The 25028-nt window shown below is 57.4% G+C and overlaps 1 protein-coding gene across 4 annotated transcripts in view; it reads left to right on the plus strand.

Moving 5' to 3' along the window:
- Nucleotides 1–25028, plus strand: part of LRP5 (LDL receptor related protein 5) — a 109572-nt gene that overhangs the window by 38502 nt on the left and 46042 nt on the right. For all 4 annotated transcript variants that reach the window (XM_059069274.2, XM_059069275.2, XM_067037732.1 and 1 more), the window contains exons 4-7: nucleotides 1003–1199; nucleotides 2168–2299; nucleotides 19415–19811; nucleotides 21718–21889. In XM_059069274.2, the coding sequence (XP_058925257.1) occupies nucleotides 1003–1199; nucleotides 2168–2299; nucleotides 19415–19811; nucleotides 21718–21889 (898 nt within the window). The remainder of the gene's footprint in view (nucleotides 1–1002; nucleotides 1200–2167; nucleotides 2300–19414; nucleotides 19812–21717; nucleotides 21890–25028) is intronic.

A 25028-nucleotide genomic window follows, 5' to 3' on the forward strand; every position in this document is an offset into this window, starting at 1 on the left:
CAGGTTGGGAAAGAGCACGAGTGTGTGACTTTTGGTTGTTCAGTGATACCTTTTGAGAGTGACTCCCTCCTCAGTGCTGTACCGGGGTGTGAGGACATGGTGGTGACCACCCATCCACAGCGTCCACCTCAGGAAGCCTATAGTGGGGCGCAGGTCATTAAACCAGATAATCGCATATACTACCAGCTGTGTGAATTACGATTCTATTACCGTCGTCCATAATCTCATTAAAAAGTTCTCATTTGCTGGGTGTTATAAATACACAGCTGAGAACAGCTTTTTTTAAAAACGCTGATACAAGTTTAATTTGCTTTGATAATATAAATTATTATTATTAACTTTTTTTTTTTTTTTGCGGTACGCGGGTCTCTCACCGTTGTAGCCTCTCCCGTTGCGGAGCACGGGCTCCGGACGCGCAGGCTCAGCGGCCATGGCTCACAGGCGCAGCCGCTCCGCGGCATGTGGGATCTTCTCGGACTGGGGCACGAACCCGTGTCCCTTGCATAGGCAGGCGGGACTCTCAACCACTGCGCCACCAGGGAAGCCCCGATGATATAAATTATTGACATCATAGGAATGAGCAAATATCAATACCTTTGTTCCGATTTGTGTCATGTTGTTAAAGCATCAGGGCAGGACAGGTGTGCTTCTCATCAGCTTGTTGTCACCAGGCGTGGCTTCCTCACTGCCACTTTTCTTCCTTCTTTCTTCTCTGTGGGGCACTTTGGCAACAGCCCCCCTTCTGGAAACGGGTTAGACAGGGAGCAGCTGGGTATGCTGGGCCCCCCACGTCTCTGTCGGGTGGCGGGAGGCTGGCTAGGTCTGGAAGGTGCCCTGCGCACCCTGGCAGAAGGTTCCTGGGATGCCCTGGCCTGGTCTCACCCTTCTCCATCAGTGCTCCTGTTGTCCTGTGTGATGTCGATGGGTCAGCAGTAACAATGGAAGGCTTTCAAATGGGGAGCACGATGGGGACCCCCTGACGGCTCCCCCCCCCCCCCGCAGGCAGAAGGTCGTGGAGGGCAGTCTGACGCACCCTTTTGCCCTGACGCTCTCTGGAGACACCCTGTACTGGACAGACTGGCAGACCCGTTCCATCCACGCCTGTAACAAGAGGACTGGAGACAAGAGGAAGGAGATCCTTAGTGCCCTCTACTCGCCCATGGATATCCAAGTGCTCAGCCCAGAGCGGCAGCCTTACTGTAAGTCAGGGCCAGGCTGGGGGTGGGGCAGGCTGGGAGAGGTCCCTCTGCAGAGCTGGTGTCGGGGTTGCTTCAGGCAGGGACCTGCCCCAGCGGTCCTCGGGGGTGGCAGAGGGATTCCCGAGGAAGGTTGCCCTGTTTTCAAGGCCCAGTGGAGGTTACATCTTTATTCATGAAAAATCTGCTCCAAGTCAAAGTTCTCAGCCTGGGGTCCCCATGGGGTCGTGGCAGGGGTCCCTGATGGTGAAAAGCTCCTGTGACAGGCAGCCAGCAAGCAGGGCCAGGGCCTTGGGCTCACCCTCTCCCACGAGGACCACCACCTGTTCTTACAGGGACCACCACTGGTTCCCATGGGGACCACGGAGGGGGGCGGATTCTGGCCATGGTGCTATTGAAGGTTCCAACTTTGTACTTAAGAGCGGGCTTCCAGGGGAGGGGCTCTCTGGAGTTGTTTTCTGGGGGGAACATCGTGGTCCTTACAAGCAGGTGGGTTTAATGCTTTACTTTTCATGGGTACCACCCTCTGCCCTGTCCTGAGCAGAGTGAGATGCCAGGAGTATTTGTCAGTTCATTTGCACGTTGGTTGTGCAAGGGCTTGGGAGAATGAAAAGCATTGTCATCAGCTACCAGGGGCTCGGCCCAGGGGCCCGGTGTGGCCCCCAAGCTTCTGTGCAGAGCCTGTGGGGTCCAGGCATGTCACAGAGATAAAACAGGCCTCTGCTCCAGGACCCCCCTGACCCAGGGCCTCACCTTACCATGCAGGCAGGTCCTGGGATCCTGCCAGGGAGGGCTGGGGACAGCCTCCGCAGAGGAGGTGTCCTTCGAGGGGCCCTGAAGAAGATGGGGTTTCTTGTGGTAGGAGATCGGCAAGAGGGGGCAGGCCGGGGAGGATGGCCACAGCGGGAGTAGTGGGCGTGGGTGTCTAGGGCCCATTCCGGAACCTTCTCCCACCTGCCCTGTTTCCCCAGACCACACGCAATGTGAGGAGAACAACGGCGGCTGCTCCCACCTGTGTCTGCTGTCCCCAAGGGAGCCTTTCTATGCGTGCGCCTGCCCCACCGGCGTGCAGCTTCAGGACAATGGCCAGACGTGCAAGGCAGGTGAGCCAGGGAGTGGCTGGCGGGAGGGGTGGCCACCAGCCTGGGTGCCCCACGATCTGCTTTCCTTGGGGAGGGCTTCGTGAGGTCCGGGCTCTGAACGTTGGCAGCCGAGCAGCTGGGATTCAGGTCAGATCTGAGCTCTGCTGCCTGATGGGTGAACGACCTCGGGACTCAGGTTCCCGTCTGTAAGATGAGGTCGTGCCAGATGGGCAGAGACCCCAAGTAACAAGTACACTGCCGGCATGCGCAATCGCACCCTAAAAGCTGGCTGTCTTTAGCTATTAAACCAAAACTGTGTTTATTGTTTTTTTTTTTTTTTTTTTTTTTTTTTTTTGCGGTACGCGGGCCTCTCACTGTTGTGGCCTCTCCGGTTGCGGAGCACAGGCTCTGCACGCGCAGGTGCAGCGGCCACGGCTCACGGGCCCAGCCGCTCCGCGGCACGTGGGATCCTCCTGGACCGGGGCACGAACCCGCGTCCCCTGCATCGGCAGGTGGACTCTCAACCACTGTGCCACCAGGGAAGCCCCTATTTTGCCTTCACTTTTTTTTTTTCGCGGTGCGCGGGCCTCTCACTGTTGTGGGCTCTCCCGTTGCGGAGCACAGGCTCCGGACGCACAGGCTCAGCGGCCATGGCTCACGGGCCCAGCCGCTCCGTGGCATGTGGGATCCTCCCGGACAGGGGCACGAACCTGCGTCCCCTACATCGACAGGCGGACTCTCAACCACTGCGCCACCAGGGAAGCCCCAAAACTGTGTTTATTGTAACAAGAGCGATGGCGTTAGAGAGTGTGAGACAGGAGGTTCCCAGTAGACACATCCTCCTCCTCCTTCCCCTTCCAAGTGCTCCCACCGCTGTAGTACCTCGGGCCCTCCTGGGAGCTCATGTCTTTGCTTTTCTGCTTTTTCATAAGCGTTGATGTGGAATTGATAATTCATTTTTAAAAAAATATTTATTTTTGGCTTTGTTGGGTCTTACTTGCGGCACGTGGGATCTTTGTTGTGGCATGTGGGATCTTTCGTTGTGGCGCGCGGGCTTCACTTTAGTTGAGGCCTGCGGGCTCCAGAGCACGTGGGCTCTGTAGTTGCAGCGCGTGGGCTTAGTTGCCCTGCGGCATGTGGGATCTTAGTTCCCCGACCAGCGATCGAACCCGCGTCCCCTGCATTGGAAGGCGGATTCTTAACCACTGGACCACCAGGGAAGTCCCTGTAATTCATTTTTATCCTTGCATCCCATTCACATGGAATCTTTGTGCTGTAATAACCCTACCCCCTACCCCCGTACCTCAGCATGCTGTGGAAACTTAGGTTGTGAACACATCCTTAATGGGAGTTTTCTTTGGATGCACCAAGTTCAGTTGATCTCCTGCCCCCCATGCAAGTGATTTTCTTTGCTATAGGTATTTTCCCACCTCTTTATTCTCCCCTTTGGTTTTTGGGCACTTGCTGCTTCAAAGACTCGTGCTATTTTTAAAGAAGTGTCGCCCTTCTCCATGGCACTGCCTGGGGGCCTTTACTGCCAGGTGTGGGATTCAGCATGTGCTCTCCCAGAAATGATATGCATCCAGGATACAGCCTGTCCCTGGGGACATCCAGGGCCCAGCACAGCCCAGCAGGGGGGACTGGCTACCTGAGAGGGACGGCCAGAGAAGGTCCTTCCCAGGAGGCACCATTTAAGTTGAGGCTTAGAGGATTAGGAGGGAGAAGGAACAGTGAGAAGGAAGAGGCTGTGGGCTGCTCTGAGGCAGGAACCAGTTGGTATCAGGACTGACCTCACAGGTGTTTGATCTGTGCAGAGTCACACGGGGCCTTGGGTTCAGAAGGGCCCCGTGCTTGGTTTCGTGCTCTGTTGTTGACTTGAAATGCTTAATAATTTCCGAGCAAGAGGCTCTGCATTTTCATTTTGGAGTGGTTCTTGCATATTATGGAGCCAGTTCTGCTTTGTGTATTGGAGAAACTAAGGGAAATCTGGAGATAGTCTAAATATTTCCTTGTATCTAACTCTGCTGTTTTGTCCACATGTATCTATACATTTCACTTGACATTATTGCAGGAGCATTTGCGATGACAAGAGGTATGTCTGCTTCAAAAACCTGCGTTTTAGTACCTGAAGAATGTTTTATCAATCAGGCATACCTTTGAACCATGTTTCCATTGTCGGACATTTCTGTTCTATTTGTGGTTTTTTTTTTTTTTTTTTTTTTTTGCGGTACGCGGGCCTCTCACTGTTGTGGCCTCTCCCATTACGTAGCACAGGCTCCGGACGCGCAGGCTCAGCGGCCATGGCTCACGGGCCCAGCCGCTCTGCGGCATATGGGATCCTCCCGGACTGGGGCACGAACCCGTGTCCCCTGCATCGGCAGGTGGATTCCCAACCACTGCGCCACCAGGGAAGCCCCTATTTGTGTTTTTGCAATTTCCGAGTCCTGCTGCCATGAGAGTGCTGGCTTGGGGCCTGGCCCTGGAGCTAGAAGGATCTGGATCTGGTGTCTGTTGCTGCCATCGATGGGTGCTGTCTGCCCAAGCCCTGTGTTGGATCGATCGGTGATGTCTTCTCTGGGAGAGGGAGGGGGATGCAGGCATGGTTGCCATCTCTGCCCACTCCGGGTGTCTGGAGCCAGGCTGCATGTGGACATTTGGGGAAGGAATAGGGATGGACACAACCCCCCAGAAAGGTGGATCGTGCAGTGGTGCCTCTGCCCCGACGGGGGACCTTGTGCAACCGCTGCTGTTAAGGGGCCCAGGAGTGGGGTGTGGGCAAAAATGAGGTGTGAACCCTCATAGAAGCCCAGTGTCCTGGTCCAGTGAAGTTGCACAGCTGGAGAAGCCTGGAGTTCCAGAAGCGACTTGCCCAGGCGACCTTGGGGTACAGAGAGCTATTGGTCGTCTGGCATGGATGGTGCCTGGTGCCTCCCTTCCTTATCTGTGAGATGAGAGTGGGAGTCACAGACCACCCCCTGCCAGGGAGGCCGTGGAGGACCCAGTGCATTAACAGGAGTTGAAAGTGCCTACGAGGTGCCCTGTAAGTAGTGGGTACACAGTATACGGCAGCCACGCCCACCATTCACACCACTGGCAGCTCATCAGGCCCAAGGGGCTAGGTTTACCTCTATTGTCCAGGGGTCCTGCCACTCCTGGGGGAGGCCCCATTTCTTTTCCAACCAGAAGAAGCCGAGGCTGTAGTAGGCTCTTTCGGGTTCCCAGCATCCCAGCAGCTGGAGCCTCTGAGCTCTGGGGACCACTGCCCGGGGTTGAGCCCTTTGAGAGGATTTTGTCCCCTCTGCAGGCATTAACTGCGGGGCGAGGAGGCCTGGGGCGGAGGGCTTCCTAGAGGAGGGGCCGGAAGCTCTGCAGTGGCTGCTGATACCGACACCTACGACGGGGGTGTGTGTGGAAACTGGGGGATTAGCAGCAAAGCCTGTCCTTCCTGTTGGAAGCTGGTTCCCAGCCTCCTTCAGGAGGACGGCCAGCCTGCAGATTCCCCGGGATTCAGCTCTGGGGCCGCCTTCCCTGGTCTTACCAGAACTGTCTTGTCACCCCCCCCGAGCTGTGAAGGACACTTCTACAAATAACCCAGTTGGAGAAGGCCAAGCGCGTGGAAGAAAACCATTTTTGTTGTCATTCCGAGGCGCCCCTGCTTGGATGGGGGTCTGCACAGAGGCAGGGGGGGTGCTGTCTTTGCACTGAGCCTGCACCCTCCTGCTTTTGCTCCAGATGCCCTGTCTAGGGTGTTAGGTCAGAAGGAGGGAAGAGCTCACAGGGACAGAAGCCATGGGACAGGAGTCTTGCTTTGCATGAGAATGTGACTGCTGGGGTCCTGGTTTTTAGAAGACTGGTTCCCACCCCACTCGCTTCCCACTAATGCACTGCTTAGTTCCAGGGGTCAATGGCGGCTTCTGTACCTCCTGCCCTGGACCTGTTTGAAGGTGAAGGGGTCCGGGGCAGCTGGGGTGGGAAAGGGTAAACAGTTTTCTAAATGTTTTCGTTGAAGTCGAGAAGAAACCCAGAAGCTTCTCAGAGCATTTCAAGGGTTTGCCCCCAAGATGGCTTTCTGGAAATTCGAGGTGCTTCTCCAACATCTCTCTGTATTCTTCAGCTGGGCATGAGTGAGAAAGGGGTCCTGACCCCGAGGACCTTTCTGTCTGTTTGGGCGACAGAACGAGTCAGGGACGGTTCTGTGAGCGAGGACCTAATGAGGCCTTGGGCCTCAGATGTCACAAAAAATGACGGCTCCATGGCAGGCTGGGGCTTTAGGAGACGGATCTCTCACCCTTCAGTTTCTATTCCTTGCCACAAAATATCATGTGAAAGGACAGTGTTTGATTAAAAGGCCCAATCCTATCACCTGAGCACGGTAGCTGCTTTCCTTTTCTCAGGCAGCCTTCCGAGCTGACAGTGTCCTTCGGCGATGTAGTTTTGCATCCCGGTGGACATAAATTACATGTGGAATGTGGGTTTTGAGTGCTGACGACGTGCAGGGTATCAGATGTGAACACTGCCTGGAGACAGTGGCTGGTAACACGTGGGTAATAGGAAGAAAACGAGACACTAAATCCTATTGAATGTCACCAGCAGAGCTCTGAGGGCCTGGTGCAGGCCCCTCGCCGGCCGGAAGGGAGCAGCGCCCATGGAGGGCCGCCAGGGTCTTCTGAGGCCCGGTGTGTCCGGTGGGAGGATGGAATTCCGGGGCTGGCCGAGGAGGCCCTGGGATCGCTTGGGGATCTCTTCTTGGCTTTGGAATTGGTGAGGTCCAGTGTGCCGGGGGGGTGAAGAGCCGAGGCCACACAGTGAGGGCTCAGGAACCTGGCCCTGGGCTAGAGGAAAGGCCTTCGGGAAAGACAGAAATGGACAGAGCCTGTGCAGGTGTGACCTCCATCCAGAATGGGATGTGTCGGATGCAACATTCACCAGATGTAACATGGCTTTGGTCTGCAGTTGAGAGCCTGCCAAAGATTTTTTTGGGGGGTGAGGAAATTCCGTCTCAGGCAAACCCAGAATTTAGAGTGATTTTCAGTCACGTGGTGGCTTTCTATGTCCAGTCTTCCTTTTATGATACCTTAACTCACGTCCCGGCTGTGTGATCTCGGGAAATTGACTCAGCCTGTCTGTGCTTCTGTCTCCTCAGATGTAAAAAAAGGATGATCGTAGTATCCGATTCATGGGGTTGTTGAGAGCAAGGCCTGGATGCCCAACAAACATGAGCTGTGCTTGAATTTGAACTTGAACTAGGGGCCAGGCAGGCAAGATGGCAGGAGAGCAATTCTTCCCTGGACATTTGGAACCCATTTGGAACCAGAAGGGGACGTGGAGGCCAGCTGGTGCCGAGAGGAGCTGGGAGGGGGCGTGGGGTTTGGGGAGCCCTCCTCACACAGCCGGTGAGGGCGCCAGACATGTGGCTCTCCTTTCTGTGGGATGAAGGCCAGCGTTGGGCTGGAGGGCTTCTGGGTTAGGGGGGCAGGGGCCTGGCTGTGTTGGAATTGCTCGGCCCATTATGTCACATCCAGGTTCCCCGGCCCCAGCAAATCAGAGTCTCCATGACAAGGGATAGGGCACGGGAGGTGGAGAGCTGCCTCTGCGCTGGACACGAGCCCCAGGCAGCTGCTGGGCAGTGGGTCGGGAGCCACCCGCACAGCCGGAAGCATCTCAAGATTTGAAGCCAGGGCGTGACTTGCGGATTCCTGGGGCTCTCATCCCAGGAGTCTGACCTTTTATGCTTCGGGGAGCTGAATATGAAGAAGTTTCTGTGACATGTGTGAATCCCATCTTTTCCTGATTTTGAGCAAATGAGAGCCAGCCCCGTGTAGGGGTCATTGCCTTCCCCAAGGAGGGGACTGAGATGGGGTGATGCTCGGACCCCAGCGAATGGGGGCCTGCGACATCCCAGGGATGTGTAGGGTCCCCCGAGAAGCAGAGGATGCAGTGGGGGTGGAATCGCTCACTGCTGGGCGCCGGTAGATCAGGGAGTCCGTCAGCCCTCCGAGCTGCAGTTTCCTCGCCTGTGATGTGGGGAGATCAGAGGACCTCCCCCTGCTCCGGGGTGGGGGGGGGGGCGGGACACTCAGGATGGGAGACTCGGGACTCCCTGCCTTTGGCCCGAGGGGCGTCTTATGTCCCACGGCCCTGCGGGTTGGCTAACACCCACTGGCTCTGGGGTGCCGTGTCTCAGGTCCCCAGGGAGGGTCCTGTAGGTTCTGAGACTGGGAAGGATGTCACAGCAAATGGCCCCTCCTCAGCTCTGGCTCTGCTGGGGGCTGGGTGAGACCTGGGGGGCCGAGTGACTCTTGTCCCCCAGGCGAGCGGGCCAGGAGCCCGTCCCGGGCCAGGCCGTGAGCCCGTGTTCCCTCCACCCTGAAGCACCGGCCTCCCCGCACCCTCCCTCGCAGCTGCACAGACGGAGGTGCCCAGCTGGCTTTGGTTTTCCCCATGTTTTTCCAATTATGTGGAATGGGCTAAAAACAGCAACAGCGGGGCCTTCTTTGGGAGTTGCCACCACGTCCGAGGGATCCTCCTGCTGCCCTCAGGGGCTGGACCTCTTTGGGACCTGCCCTGCTGTTTTGACTTTTGTCCCTGTGCATTCCTCATGCCCGGAGGCTTCTGGGCTGTGCACCCCCCTCCTCCGGGCCTGAGCTACCTGGGCGAGTGACTTCACCGCCTGGGGGTGGCCAGGCTGTGCCGGGGCGTCATTCTCTCCCCCCGCCCCGGCCTTTCCAGATGAGGCTGCCATCGGGGCAGGGCGGGAGTTGGGGGGCTTGGTGATTTACAGTCTGCCTGCTGCACCTTGCCAAGAAGGAGTTTTAACAGATGTTCTCGGGGACGGGAAACAAAAAGATGGCGGGGATGTGGCCGGCAGAGGCAGCAGGAGGAACAGAGGCATCCACTGTCGGGTCTGACGGGCAGACTGACAGCTGGGCCCCTCACATCCATCCGTCTGTCCGGGAGGATTAGCCGAGGCTCAGGGCCGAGGAATAAGGGGTGCGTTTGTTCCCAGTCTGGCTGTCTTGTCACTTATCAGGGAAGTAGGTCGAAGGGAAAAGAAAAGAGGCCCTTGTGGCTGAGGCCGCCGCCGCCCGGGCTGTGATTGGCGTCGACTCTGCAAACAGAAGGCAGCTGCTGTTCTCAGCCATGGACCGTGAATTTTTAATAGCAAGAAAATCAGATTGCACAGTCCCAGGAAATTGTGTAACAAGCCCAAGCACTAACTTTTTTTTTTTTTTAAGAAATTGAGGTATAACTTGCAGACAATAAAGCGCACAGATTCTAAGTGTACATTCTGATGAGCTTTGACAGTTGTATACAGCAGCATAACCACCACCCCACGACAGAGACAGAACATTTCCTCCACCCAGAAAATTCCCTGGTGCTCTTGGCAGCTCCCCCCGCCCCGTAACCCCCCCATAGAGGCAGCCGCTGTCCTGACTTCTATCACCGCGGATTAGTTTTGCCTGTTCCGGAACGTCATAGAAATGGAGCCACACAGCATGTGTTCTTTTGTGTCTGAGTCTGAAGACTAACTTTTAAACCTAATAAAAGAGGAGAGGGGAGCATGTCATATTCTTAGAAAGAGAAAAGTGTCATCGTGGGGCTGGGGCCCAAGGCAGACGGCGCCTCCCGGGTGTGGTCAGCTGTGCAGATGCCCGTGTCCACTGGCCGCAGAGTTAGACTGCGGTCACCCCCCTCCCCTACTAGCCCCGTCCCTCCTAGCCTGTCCGATGTGCCCCCTTGCTTCTGCAGCTGAGCCCAGCTCCGACCTGGCCCTAGACTGACCCCGGAGCTGAGACGGCTCCCCTCAGCTTTGGAGACAAGTTCTGGGCTCTCAGGGTCCAGGCCCTGGTAGACCCCCCAGCTCCCAGGCTGCCCTTCCTGGCCATGTGCCCCTCGTGCCCTCTCTGGCTTTGGTGACAGCTGCAGATTCCCTGCCTGGGTACCACTGACTGTGCCCTTGTGCCTGGGACGACTCTCCGATTCCATGTGCCCTGGGGGTGGTGACCAGAGGCCCTGGGTGTGCTGGGCTGACCCATGGGGCTGCTGGCTTGTCATTAGAGGGAGAACAGGAGGCGCTTTTTCACCCTCTGGCTTGTCTCCAGACCACCTTCTGAGCACCTGTCTTTCTGCCTTTGCCTGTGCTGTACCCACGGCCTGCAGCACCTTCCCTTTGGCTCCTTCAGGCCTCCGTTCAGACACTGCCAGCACCCCCACCCCCCCGGAGGTGTATCAGGCTCTGTTCCCACCACCACAAGGAGGGAGGGATGCTGGCTTCCCGTGGGCCTCGCCAGGCCCAGGAAGAGTGCTGAGAAGTCAGTTAGCTGCCTTCAAGAGCTTTTGCTGTGCAAGAGCTGAGGTTCTTTGGTCGTCCTGGGACCAGGAACGACTCTGGCGACTGTGCCAGTAGGGGCCCCGCCATGTCCCTTCCCGGCCGTCCCCAGGGACAGGCTGGGGTGGGAGTCGCGACATCCGAGTCTGTCCCGGATCCCGCAGCATGTGGCTGTGACCCCAATGAAATGCGGGATTTTCGTGCCTCGTCGACCTGGGAGTTATCGGACAAGATCATGTCTCTGAAAGTGCCTTATGAACTGTCAAGTGCAGGGCACTTGAGTTGGGTTCAACCGTGTAAACCACTGATGCTTGACCACCTTTGAGCTAGAGAGGCGGCGTTTTCATGTGACGCAGCCCGCTCTGTGATTCTGGCCCCCACTGCTGGGCAGGGTGGGCAAGCCCAGTAATAACGTTTCTGTGCTCATTGGTGCCTCCTGGGGGCTGGGGGTGGGGAGGGTGGCGCTGTGTGAGGGAGGGTCTGTGGCTAGCCTGCTTCATAGCCAAGGACAGGCAGAGCTCGCTCAAGGCCATGGAAGACGGGACAGAGATGGGACCTGAACCCGGGCAGCCTGACTCAGGGTCTGCCCCAGCCCCTGCCCTGCACCGCCTGGGCCCCGGGGGTGTCCTCATGTGGTGCGACAAGGTCGTCTGTGGGACACCTCTGCTCCACCCTTCGTGTGGACCAGCAGGGCCCCCTGTGTGGGCTTTTTAAAGAACTGAGCCACCTGCCTGAAGAGGTGGGACACAGACTGCCTCATGCAAGTCACCAGCTGTCTGACAGCCCTCAGCCCGCACTCCTGCCTTTCAGGGGACCGGGCTGCCCACTTCCAATTTGCCCAGCCGACCACACTTCGTTCAAACGTGTCTCTTTCTCTCTCTCTCTCCCCACCCGCCATGGGTACCTGGGTGTGTGTTCGGTGCCGCTGGTAGGGGACGTGCTCTGGGGCGGTGGCCTCGAGCTCCCGGGCTTACCCGCTTTGTCGTGGGACCTCCCAGCCTCGCTGGGGGCCTTATCCACACCCGAGTCCTCCCTGTGAGAGACAGGCCGGCTTACTTGCTCAGGGTCGCTCATTGAGGCAGTGGGGCTGGCCTCTGGGGTCACGGGGCTGGCGCTGACCTGGCTGCTGTCCGGCCGCCCCTGGACGCAGGGCATGGGGTGATGCCGTGTACGCAGCCCCAGCTCCGGGCTGGGGTGCCTGCCTGGCTGGTGGTTCCCAGGGGCTGCAGCCTCCCCGAGTGCTGGCCTGGAGGCCGGGGGTGGGCCGTGCGGGGGGACAGCTGCTTGGGCCTCGGGTTTCCAGCGGAGCCGGTGCCTGGCCAGGCCACTTCCTCTGCGCCTTGTGGCCCTGCGGCCGCTCGGTGCCAGCTTGTGGTGTCAGCGTTTGTCCAACCACTTACCCCAAGGGGGCAGTGGAGAAAATCAATTGCTAAAATACAAAAATAAGCCAGCCGCCTGCTGGCTGTGAAGCTGTTTACGGCCTTCGACGCTGCAGCGTGGAGGACGGCCTACGCTGGGCCTGGCTCTGTCCGTGTGGCACCGGGCCCGGGCCGTGGTCAAGGTCGACTGTGCCTCCCCTGGACTAAGGAGACCCCAGAGCCGGGACCAGGCCTGAGGATGTGTCAGGGAGGCGGAGGGGCTGTTCTCTGCTTCCGGCTCCAGCAGGAAAAGGAGTCGGCAGGAGGAGCCTTCTGGGGTTGGTGTGGCCCTGGGGGAACCTTGGGGCATGAGCCTCCGTGTGGGGGGGCTAGTCCTTCCCGCGGGGGGGCCGTGACCTTGGACCTGCAGTTGGTCCAGCGGGGGATGGAGGTGATGTCCACCCTGCCCGCTGGGTTAGAGGGCGGGGAGGTCAAGGGCCCTGCCTCTTTCATCTGCGTTAATTTGGTCAGTCTATTGCCTGGGATGCGCTGTTTTTTTTGCCCTTTCGTGAAAAATCCCTTTCCCCACGTTGGGGCTTGGAGGGGCTTAACCGTGAGGCCCTTTCAGGTAGGTTCCCACACTGGGTGACCGCCAGCAGTGCCCTCCTGGGCTGTCTGGGGGGGCTGTGGGTGCTTCTGTCCCATCCTTTCCTTCTCCTGTTGTTCTACCCCCTCAAACAGCTCAGAACCTGGAGGTCGAATGTATCGCCCCCCCACCCCGCCCCCCCAACCCCGGCCTGTGGCAATTTAGTGCAGGGCTAGGGCGCTTCCCCCCCCCCCGCCCCCGCAGGCGGCCTAGTGAGAAAGACCCACCTCCCCACCTAGACCGTGTGATCGTCTAAGGATGAATGCATGCACCCCTCTTTTAAAGCCTTGGTTTTTTTCTTGTTACAAAGTAACATTTGTGTTCACTGTAGGAAGGAAAACATCCCCCAAAATACTGGAGAAAATAAGAAACACCCATAATTTTGCCACCCAGAGGTAGCCGCTGTTAACGTTTTGAGGTGTTTCCTGTGCTTTCTCCATGCACACAGTCACGGCTCTTTTGGCGTGATTTGTTTGTATTTTACGAGCAGCGTATCGGCTGACTTTCCTGCTTATCATGTCACGGGCTTTTCCTGCCTCTGCCCTTCTCCAGGGTGTGCTGTTTGGGGCGTGTGTAACGACTGACCTGGACCCCAGCCCCTTCATTTGTGGAATGCTTTCCTTTTGTGGGATCTTTAGATCCTTTACAGGTTCTTTGCCTCGGGTGTGGGTTTCGCTGTTTTCACCAAGCCTCAGTGACCCCCTGTGACCAGGAATCCATGTGCATTTCTAGCTGCTGCTTTGGGCTGGCTTCTCCGAGGGGAAGTCGCCGGGTCAGAGGGTCCCTGAACCACATTGCCATCCAGGAAACGTGTGCCGGGACAGTCCCCTGGGAGGTGGGGGGACGTGCTGCCCGCCCCCACGGAGCGTTAACCCATCTTGCGACCGAGCTGGTAGCCACTGGCCTCCTGCGTCTGCTTGCAAGCTAACCGAGAAGTTACCCATTTTTCGTGTTTATTGGTTGTGGTTTTTTTCTTCAGTTAATTTGTGTTTGTGGTCTTTGCCTGTTCATTGTTGGGGTCTGGGTAGTTTTCTTATTGATTTATATGCCTTTCACCTTTCTTTAAAATACTTAACAGACTTTGTTTTTTAGAGCAGTTTTAGGTTTACAGGACAGTGGAGTGGAGAGCTCTGTGGGCCCCTCTATACCTGCTCTCCCTCCTGACGCAGTTTCCCTTAGTATTAGAATTTACTTCTAATATTGTAAAAGTCACACATATTTCCCATGCAAGGGTTAACAAACTGCCACCCATGGGCCAGATTGCTTGCTGCCTGTTTGGGGGCAGCTGTGGGCTAAGTTTCGTATTTACATTTTCACGTGGTTGAAAGAACATCACGAGAAGAGTGTTTTGTGACCTGGGAAAATGAGAGGACCTTCAGATTTCAGTGTCCACGGAGGACATTTTCTTTGCACACCTTTTGCTGACCCGTCGTCCGTGGCAGCTTTCAAGCTGCAGCGGTGGAGCCGAGGGATTGAGAGAGGTGGCCGTGGCCTTGCAGAGCCTGGAGCGCCTGCCCCCTGGCCCTTGACAGAAAGCAGACAGACCCCTGCTAGAGACTGGAAGGCCGGCTGGAATGGTCCAGAGATGACACTGCGGGTGTTCACCTGGGTTTCCTGCCGGCCTCTGTTCCAGGTGGCTCTCTGTGTGTCTTGCGGTTGGGCTCCTGCTACAAGCGCGAGCTGCCATTTGCACGAGGCTTCCTTGCAGACAGGGGTGGGCTCAGAGCTGCCCCGGCGTCCTGCGGGCAGAAGGTGTTCAGGGAGGAGTCGTGGCCTGCAGGGCCACTCAAACCCTCGGGGAGGCACCCAGCCTCCGAGCTCAGACCAGACGCCACAGGGAGGGGGCGGCCGATGGTCAGCCCCACTCCTGCCCACAGGGCTGCAGAGCGGCCCCTGCGCCCTCCGGCCTCCACGCTGCTGCCCATGCCAACCCTTCTGTCTGGAGTTCCTGCCTTTGAACCCATCCTTCTATGGAGACTGTCCCCTTACCCTCTGTTCCCCACTCATCGGGAGCTGAATCGTGTGTGTGTGTCCCCCGACGAATACACACAGTGAAATCCCCACCCCGGCGCCTGTGGATGTGACCTAACTTGGAAGTAGGGTCTTTGCAGTTGTAACCAAGTTAAGATGAGGTCATGCTGGATTGGGATGGGCCCTAAACCCAGTGACTGGTCATCTTATAAGAGGGAGATTTAGACACAGACACACAGGGGAGGAGGTCACGTAAAGATGGAGGCAGAGATTAGAGGGATCCGGCCACAAACCAGGGAACATCAAGGACTGCTGGCAACCATCAGAAGCTGGAAGAGGCGAGGCAGGATTCTCTCCAGAACCTTCCACGAGAGCGTGGCCCTGCCAGCACCTTGGTTTTTGACTTCTGGCCTCCAGGACTGTGAGAGAATCAGTCTCTGCTGATCCGAGCCACCCGGTCTGTGCGGATGTTACAGCAGCCCTTCTCTGTGTCCCCTCGTTTGCGCGATCCCGGGCCTGGCACAGGGACGGTGCCCCAGAGCGGACGGTGGCTTGGTCTGAATGGATGTTGGCAGAGAGGGAGGCCGTTGAGCTGGACGTGTCCGTGGCATTGGGCCCTCTGTCCAGCCTGCTTTTCTGTTTTGAGGCAAACATACTGCCAGGAAGGCAGTGCCCTGGCCTGGCCTGTGCCCCGTGCCCTGCGCTTGGCTCCGAGGCACGGATGCCCCCCTCTTTCCTGCCTGCGTGCAGGGGGAGGGGCAGAGGTCAGGAGCCTGCCCAGAGGAGGCTCCAGGGACCTCTGCCCAGCCAGGAGGGAAGGTTTCACTTTCTCTGGCAGCTCTGTGGGGCAGGCTATTTGTTTAAACAACCCCAGAGGAAACCATTTGGCCAAACTGTTAGCTTCTAAACAGTTTACTTCCCTGGTGTTTAAACAAACTCCTCCCCAGGCTGTGTCTGGTCCCAGGGAGGGCGTCGGCCTCTCTTCTTCCGGCCGGCACGGTGCCCTGCGCCCACCCCAGGGGGCCCGAAGCAGGCCGCCGCTCACACCTCCCTGCAAACAACCCTGGAGGCTGCCCTGGTGAGCATCTGCCAACGAAGGGACCCAGGCCCGTGGTCCTCTCTTCACAGCTGCCTGCGCTGGCCTGGCCCTGGATGGCGTACCCCACACCTCTGTGCTGGGCACCGCCTGCTCAGACCTTCAGGCAGACGGGCCGGGCCGCGGCTCTTTCCTGGGGGTCCTGTTCTCTGCATTTTTCTCGGCAAAGCTCAAATAAAAACCTCAAAGGCTCTGCAGCCCGGGGGTGTCGGAGACACCTCCCCCGCCCCAGCCTTGGAATCAATTAACACCTACAGATTTATCGCAGCGTTTAATTACTGCCTCAGCCACAGAGACTTAATTCTGAGGAATGCTTATAATGGGGTTCCCTGATGGCGGGGTGTGCTTGAGGCTTTGTACCGACCTGGTTAGCAGAGAGCTGGCGCCAGGCACACTTCACCCCTGGTGGCTCTGTGCCCGTGAGGACAGGCTGCTGGGATCTGCTGTGTGGTCACAGCCACATGGATCCCAGAGGCTCTTGCAGCTGGAGGCCAGTCCCCCGCCACCAGTCTCAGCCGGCCCCCTTCACAGGTGCCCGGGACCCCAGCTTTCCTTCCCAGCACTGATTCGTTAACGGTCTTGCTCATTGAAGGTCTCTGCCCTGTGACCCCAGGAACACCATGGGGGCAATTTCCGCATCTTTTTTGTCCACCCCGAACCCCAGCACCTGGTCCGGGGCCTGGCCTGATGTAGCTGCCCACAAAGAGACCGGTGGGGTGACCGAGCCTGCTGGGCCAGCACACCCATCTTGGGCTTCCTGTGTGTGCCAGCTCCGGGGATTGAGGTGTTCGTGGTACCTTGCTGCTGTGTGTCCTTGGGCGGGGAGCTTAACCTCTCTCTGCATCGGGTTCCTCCTCAGGAAAATGGGGCATGATCACACCTCAAAGGTTGGTGTGAGGACTGTGCTGTTTCAGGTGATTGTGTCTGGAGGATCATGGGAACAGGGATGGGTGAAACAGGCTGGAAACATGTTTGGCGATCAAGTGTCTGGTTCCATTCGGACCCAGCGTTTTCTGGGGAGCTCCCTCCCCCAGCCCCCGTGGTGACAGATTAAGGCAGAACCCTCCGTAGAGTTTGGTGAATGGTCCCCTTGATGTCAGAGTTAAATGGGGACGCAGATGCCATCAGGTTGGGCTGATTCTTCACTATAAATGAGGAAACTGAGGCCCAGAGAGGGTTAGCGGCCTGCCCAGCGTCACACAGCACGGTCAGGGCCAGGAGGTTTCTGCCCTGAACTCTCCCTGCTTGTCCTAGGATGTTAGCACCTGTTCTGGGCATGGCCCTGTGCTGGGGGCTGCGGAGCGCCGAGGGGCATGTGCCACAATCCCTGTGAGCCAGTAAGGGCGGCGCGCAAGCAGAGGGGCAGGCTGCATGTACGTGTGGTCAGTCCATCCACTTGGAGGGGAGGGAGGAACGGCTTCCTGGAGGAGGAGGAGGCCTGTGACCTGGCCCTTGAAAAACAGGTCTGATGTCACTAGAACATTTTGGGAATGGAGCCCAGCAGAAGACAATCGGTTGAAATGCAGAATTCCCCTCCCCTCCCTCCAGCACATACCAAACCAGAACTTGCACGGACACCTCTAACGAAATCTGAGTTTGGATCTGGGAGGTTTCCGACGTAGCCGGGCACCTCGGGCACCTCCCTTTTCCCCCCATCTGCCCCAGTTTCCCCAGCACTGGGCTCGTGAAGCCATGCTGTCCGTGCGCGCCCTCTAGCGGGAGAACAGGGTTATGAACTCTGGGCCTCAGAGCAGCAGAGTCCGGATGGGGTTCCTGCCCTTAATTGAAATGCAGGGCAGGGGGCCCCAGAACCCCTGAAAAACGCTGGGTTCCGAGGGCTCCACCCCTGTAACAAAAAGCCGGTCAGTTGTTCGAGGGCTGTGGCTGGACCAGGCATGAGGAGGCCAGGCAGTTGGCTGCAGAGCCCAGGCCTGGGGGCCTCGGCCTGAGGAAGACGCTGGGCTGGTCCCATCACTGTCCCCACTGTCCCCACTGTGTAACTTCAGGTGGGTCCTTCCCCATTCCGGGCCTTTCATCAAACCAGGCAAGTGGCCCCAGAGTGCCAGAGGTGTCTCTGAGCCTAATCTTCCTGCCTCAGGGAAGCAGGAGCCTCAAGACCAGAAAGGTCCAGGATGAATGCGTGGGCTGTGACCCAGCTCTGGGGGAGGGGGCATCATCCTGACCCCAGCAGCCTCCGGAGGTGTCTGAGTCCCGCCTGGCCAGCACCCCTGGGGTCCCTGAGTCCATGTGAGGCTCCGGGTAGTAGCACACGAGGCTACTTCTGCTGGGAGCTCTGATGAATCCAGGGGGGATCCAGGACAGAGTCAGACGTGTTTTGTTTAGGGCAAGTTATGCTTAGAGACCGAGACTGTCTTTGCCAGTAGTTTATCTAACACAGGTTCGCTGTGGGAATTATAATATTAATAATCATAGTTCACAAGCCGGTACCATATGGGATAATGTCTCTTAATAAGTCAATAAAGAAATAACGTACTCCAAACCAATTACATTATCGTTCCAGGCAAAGGGAAAGTGAAGGGTGTCAAGTCCAAACGTAGTTGAGGTGTACCTTTCTGCGAGCTGACTCTCCGTAGTCATTCCGTCCAGCTAAAAGCCGGGTGTTGGTTGCTGGCTCAGGTCTCTTGCCGTCGGGGCACGTAGCTAGCAGGTGACAGCACTGGTGACGGCGGGCCAGGTGGGCTGCTCTGAAGGTCGTCACTCCAGGGGCCCTTCCGTGGCTGTACCACTGCCTACGAGGAGGCGCCTCGCCAGGGCAGGAACAGCTGTCCCCTCTCTTCCTGAGACTGTCGTGGGCTCTTACAGCACTGCCGACCAGGAGTGGCCTGTCCATGGCAGGAGCTCAGCCAGGAGTCGCCTTGCCCAGTCCTCACACACCCTTGGTATTTAAAGCCTCAACGTCCATTGCGTCATTGTCCTTATCGAGAAGCCCCAGTGGAGCCCACCGCCAGCTGAGTGTGTATCGACAAGGACATGTCGATGACGTCACCCTGGCACAGCTTCCTCCACGTAAACAGATTCACCTTTAGATCAAAACAACTTCACTCAAGTCGTAAACAAGCGGATTGGAAATCACAACAAACCAATAGACAACAGCACGCAATACTGCTGGGGTGACAAGGGGGGAGACGGGGCGCCTGCCCCCAGGGCGCTCACCCCTGTGGGTGAGACGGCCACCTGGGAACAATGGACCTGTGATGACGTGTATGGTCATGGGACCTGAAGCTGCCTTGCCGGACGGGCGTGGGGAGGCAGGGTGGGCTTCAGGGAAGAGGTGGCATTTGAGTCCACTTGGGGCTTTGAGGAGTATGGTGGGCGAGCAGGGCCTGGAGCCCAGGGCCCAGGCGGGACTGGTAGTTAGGGCTGGTTTGTGGCCAGGAGAGGGGCTTGCAGGGGAGAAGGGGGACTGAGCGTGAGGTGGCTCTTACCCAGTGATTGAAGCCAGACGGCTGTGTGGCTTTCGGCTGGCTGCTTAACCTCTCTGTGCCTCCATTGTCTCATCTGTAAGATGATGATACAAACAGCGCCAGCCTCACGGATCTCTCCTGAGGATGAACTAGTGGCTGTGTAGGAAGATCTCGGCGAACGTTACCTGACATTACCGGTCCTTGCGAGGAAGCCCCGGGGGCCTGGCTGCGCCCCTCTCCTGCCATGCCCACCGCAGGCCCCGTCTCCTCTCCTGCCGCTGGCCTCTATCCCACTGCTCGTGTGTCCACAGGGGCCGAGGAGGTGCTGCTGCTGGCCCGGCGGACGGACCTGCGGAGGATCTCGCTGGACACACCGGACTTCACGGACATCGTGCTGCAGGTGAACGACATCCGGCACGCCATCGCTATCGACTATGACCCGCTGGAGGGCTACGTGTACTGGACGGACGACGAGGTGCGTGCCATCCGCAGGGCGTACCTGGACGGGTCGGGGGCACAGACGCTGGTCGACACCGAGATCAACGACCCCGACGGCATCGCAGTCGACTGGGTGGCCCGCAACCTCTATTGGACGGACACGGGCACCGACCGCATTGAGGTGACGCGCCTCAACGGCACCTCCCGCAAGATCCTGGTGTCCGAGGACCTGGACGAGCCCCGCGCCATCGTGCTGCACCCCGTGATGGGGTAAGGCTGGGGGCGGGCGCTGGGAGCCAGGCTGAGGGGGGCCAGCGGTCCCGGAGCTTTCTTCCCACATCAGGATGAAGCAGATGGCTGGGCCCTGCTCCCAGAGTCCTGGTTCAGGAGAACTTGCCTTTCTAACAAGCTCTCAGATGATGGGCTGATCTGGGGACCAGACTTTGAGAAGCTCTGACACAGAACTTGGTTACATTTATAGAAAACCCTGGAGACCTTGGGTAAGTCATTTTTTCCCCCTGGGCTTCAATCTCCTCACCTGTAAAATGGAGCTCTCCACTGGGCTGATTTCTGGTTTAATAATGCTAACAAGAGTGGTGGCCACTGCAACAGTTACTACACACGTGCCAGGTCTCTGCCAGGCACGTTCCACGAAGCAAGCACATTTTTTCTCCGCCTCTCACCCCATGGGGTAGGTACGGTTGTACGGAGGAGGAAGCTGAAGCCCAGAGAGGTTAAGTGACTTGCCCAAGGTCACACAGCTGGGAGGTGGGGATTGGACCTAGCAGTCTGGTTCCAACTTGGCAATTTAGGATTCTGTGAATCTGGTCAATCATTGTAGGAGCCTTTCTGAGACCCTCAGCTGCTCAGAGGGTAGCGGCTGAGTGCCTTCCTGGGACCTCATGACCAAGAACACAAAACTGGCAGACTCCAAGAGGGGAGGAGTTTTGGGACCTCTTGGGGGCTGGGGCTGCAGGGGAAGCCCCCCGCCCTCAGTGCAGGCTGTGGGCCCACGTCCTGGGGATAGCCTGGAGGGGCTGGGAGGACAGCCCTGGAAGGCAGCTGGTCCCGGGAAGGTCCCTGGGGGGGAGTAACTGAGCTGCATTGACTGTAACCATGGTAACCGGAGTGCCCACGAGGCATCAGGTGCTTCTCCCATTGCCCCAGGGCTGAGGCTCAGTGTGAGGCGACCCCGCAAGGTGCCTGCTGTGGGGGGGGGCAGGGGTTGCAGCCCCTCTGCCCAGGGAGCCTGTACTCTGGTCCCCGCCCCGGGGCTTTCAGACGCGCTCTTGCTGTGGAGCTGCCTCTGTCTATAGAAGCCCAGGGGCACAGCCCTCGGGGGCGGGTCACGGGGCTGGAAGGGCCCAGGGCTCGAGCTGCACCGTGGAGCCTGGTGGGGGAGTGGACAGACGGACACTGCTCTGTGTGGCTGTCAAGGGGCAGGACCCATCCCCCTGGGAGGTGGGGGTGGGCGTGAGAAGCAGGTCACCGGGGTCTGAGGGCCAGGGAGGCAGGAGCTCGTGGCCAGCTCCAGTGTCGGGATGCGGGCTCTGGGTTCGGGAGATGGGAACCTGCTCCTACTCTGCCACCGATGGCCTCTGTCAAGTCACCCCCTCTGTGGGCATCACCTGTGAAATGGTGGGCGGGGGGCCTGTGAAATGGTGGGTGGGGTCCCCCCCAGCCCCGAGTGTGAGGACCTCAGGAAACGGGATCGTGTCAAGTATAAGATCCCAGGGTTCAGGGACGGGAGAGGAGAGGCCGCCAGCCCAGAAGGGCACTGTGCTCAGGGCCCAGCTCTGGCCGCTTTCTCTGGGCTGAACCCCCCACCCCGGAGGGCCCCCAGCACCCCACGGGATCTCGCTCTGCTTCTCGGGGCCGCAGAGAGCATGTTGCCTGCTTTGCTTTGCACGTGGGAGCCCTTCGGCTACTTGAAGGAGGTTCCGCTCTGCCTCTCCCTCCCCCTGGGAGCTCAGCCCCTCCCTCCCCTGGGTCCTTTGGCAGGGCGTCTGCTGTTTTGAGTCCTAGGGCCCCGTGTAGTTAAGCCCCCACTGTCCCCGTGGGGCCCCTGGTTCCGCACACGGGCTCGGGCGTGGTGGGTGGGTGCTGTCCTCAGTCCTAGGGGTGCAGCCTGGCCGGGACAGATGGGCAGTGTCAAGGACATGTACTTCTTCTCCAGCCTCATGTACTGGACAGACTGGGGGGAGAACCCCAAAATCGAGTGCGCCAACCTGGATGGGCAGGAACGGCACGTCCTGGTCAACACCTCCCTGGGCTGGCCCAACGGCTTGGCTCTGGACCTGCAGGAGGGGAAGCTGTACTGGGGAGATGCCAAGACGGACAGAATCGAGGTGAGTCATCCTCGTTGGTCCACGGAGCTGTTCAGCGCAGGTGGAGGCGCAGCACAGCAGCCGTCGAGCCCTGAGCTTTATGCAGAGGCTGGCCTGGCCGCCCCTGCAGCCCGTCGTACGTCTCAGGTGGGCAGCACGTGGATGCCTGTGCTATGCTCTTTGGCCAAATAGAATCCTTGAAGAAATAACTCACTATGATGTGTTTCTGACATACGGAAGGTATGTAGCTGAGTTAACAGCATTATAGGGTATATGTGGTTATGTAAGATGTTATCACCAGGGACTTCCCTGGCGGTCCAGTGGTTAAGACTCTGCCCTTCCACTGCAGGGGGTGCGGGTTCAGTCCCTGGTCAGGGAACTAAGATTCTGCATGCTGCGTGGTGTGGCCAAAAAAAAAAAAAAAGATGTTATCGAGAGGGAGACCGGGACAGGGTACAACAGGAGCCCTCTGAACTCCGTGTGCAACTTCCTGTTTCAAAATACAAAGTCATAATAAAAGAAATAACACACACCCACCACCGAGCCTAGGATGTAAAACATAATCGATGTAGCTGATGCCAGAGGGGACCACTCTCCTAACTTTGACAATTCGTTCCCAAGCATTAAAAGACATTTACTATGTGGATGTCACCCTGAACAGCACGTAGTCTTGTTCTGTGTGATTTTACATGATTAAAGTGGTGTTCTGTATGCGTTCTTTAGCATCTTGCTTTTTGCTCAGGGGTGCGTTGTTTGCGGTGCTCTTGACAATACGGTAGTTAAATTGGTCGCTGAGGTTGGGGCCTCTCCTCGGCATGGATGCCTCCCTCGCTTCCAGTAGCTTCTGGATGATCCTGGTCATCTCTGGTCACATCACTGCTCGTTGATATCACCACCTGGGGGTCACCTTCGCTATTCTGACTGCTCCATGGGGAGACCCCCCACCGGGCAGCTTGCAAGGGGGAAGGCGGGAGTGAGACTATGACCGTGCGTCTGTGTCGCGGGGTTTCAAGCCCCGCTTCTGAGCAGGAAACGTGAAGAGGACTCAGGGCTGGGCAGATCCCTCTCCCATGCAAACCCAAGGAGCTGCAGTTGGCATCACTTCCTGTCGGAGTTCCCTGTAAACTGTCACTTTTGAAAGGATCTTGTTTGAAGACACTTGTCTCTCTAGCCTCAGAGCCTGAAGGCGAGACCCTTGTTTCCTGCGGCGTGGCCACGCCCACCGTCTCCGTAGCCACGCCCACCCCGGGAGTGGGTTGGGGATGCGTGTGTCCCCTGACACTATCAGACTCGCTACAGGCATCGCTCCGTTTACTCCACAGCAGTGGGTTGGTTGGGGTGGGGTTTTTTTGGTAAAATAAACATAAAATTGACCATTTTAACCATTTTAAAGTGTACAACTTAGTGGCATCTAGTACATTCACAGTGGTGTCCAACCAACAGCACTCTCTAGTTCCGGAGCGTTTTTCATCACCCCAAACCCCATACCTGTTAAGCAGTTGGCCCCCAGTCTCCCCTCCTCACCCGTCTGTCCTGGCAACCACCCATCTCCTGTCTGCCTCTATGGCTTTGCCCGTTCTGGACAAGTCCCCGGTGATAACATCTTACGTAACCACATCTACCCTACGGTACTGTTAGCTCAGCTACATACCTTCCGTATGTTCTGGACATGCGAGTGGAATCATACGATCAGCGGTCTTTTGTGTCTGGCCTCACGCAGCAGAACGTTTGCAGGGTTTATCCATGTGGTAGCATGTGTCAGTACTTCATTCCTTCTTATGGCCAAATAATCCATTGTATGGAGAGACCACATTTTGTTCTTCCATTCATCTGTTGGTGGATGTGTGGGTTGTTTCCACCTGTTGGGGATTGTGAATAATACTGTTACGAGCATTTGTGTACAAGTTTTTATTTGAGCATCTGTTTCTAATTCTTTGGGGCACGTACCTAGGAGTGGAATTGCCGGGGCGTATACTAGGTTTATCTTTAACTGACCGAGGAGCCATCAGTCTGTCTTCCACAGTCTGCACCATTTTACATTCTCACTAGCAGTGTGCGAGTGTTCTGATGTCAACATATCCTCACTGACACTTGTAAAATTTTCCTGTTATTATGGCCATCCCCACGGGTGTGCTGTGGTGTCTGGTGGTTTTGACTTGCATTTTCCTGATGACGAGTGATGCTGAGCATCTTTCCACGTGCCTGTCCCACAATAGTATTTTGAGGCATGTGGCATCGTCCCCATGTGTGTGGATGAGGCACTGAGGCCCAGGGGACAGTAACCTGCTCAGGGTCATGCAGCAAGAAGATGCTTTTTGATTTTCTGCTTTCAGAGTCAATCCACAGATGGAGCCCGAAGCATCAGGCTACTGTATGCAATATAAACATTATCTGCTGTGGGTATGGACAGTAGGGTGGACCAAAGTTAGGAGCGGACAGGTGGGGAAGGGAGGAGCATGTTAGAGCTTCAAGGGTAACCAACAGAGGCCCTAAATGCTGACATCATGGTAGCAGGAGGATGGGGGAGGGGAGGGGCATAAGAGACAAAGATATTGCCGGCAGAGTACGCTTTGGCTGGTACGGACAAACCGGGAACATGCGCCACAAGTGTATATCACCTGTTGATTTGGAGCTAATCACCAGGAGACCCCAAAAGAGAGACAGAAGAATTGGAAGTGTTTGGGATTCTTTAATCCAACAAACTTGGGAAACGTGCAGTGACTTTCCTGCCTCACTACTTTTTGGAGCCTTTAATACACTTTAATAAGCAAACCTCCCACGGGGGACTAAACTGCATAAGTGTTCTCAGACTACACGATCTACAGTCCCCTTTCTTTCCGTGCTGTGGCTCCGGTGGCACACACTTTGGGAACGCTGACCTAGGCCGCCTGCCCGCACGTCCAGGGCTGACCCCAGCTTCGGGGTTAGTGCTGGACTCTCCCTCCGCCCCTGCCCTAGGGAAGCCACTGACATGGACGGACATAGAGGTGGTTCTCCGTGTGAACTCCAGGGGAGGGAAGCGCCCCGATGAATCGTAGGCACATTCAGGTCACGGCAGCTTCTTGGAGTCGAGCCTGGGGCCCAGGGCAGACCCTTTGGGCATTCTTTTCAGTGGTGAAATGCCCCCAGGGTGAGCTTCTTGGAGGTGGCCCGAGCATGT

The sequence above is a fragment of the Kogia breviceps genome, chromosome 7 (assembly GCF_026419965.1).
Source record: "Kogia breviceps isolate mKogBre1 chromosome 7, mKogBre1 haplotype 1, whole genome shotgun sequence".
Taxonomy (NCBI): domain Eukaryota; kingdom Metazoa; phylum Chordata; class Mammalia; order Artiodactyla; family Physeteridae; genus Kogia; species Kogia breviceps.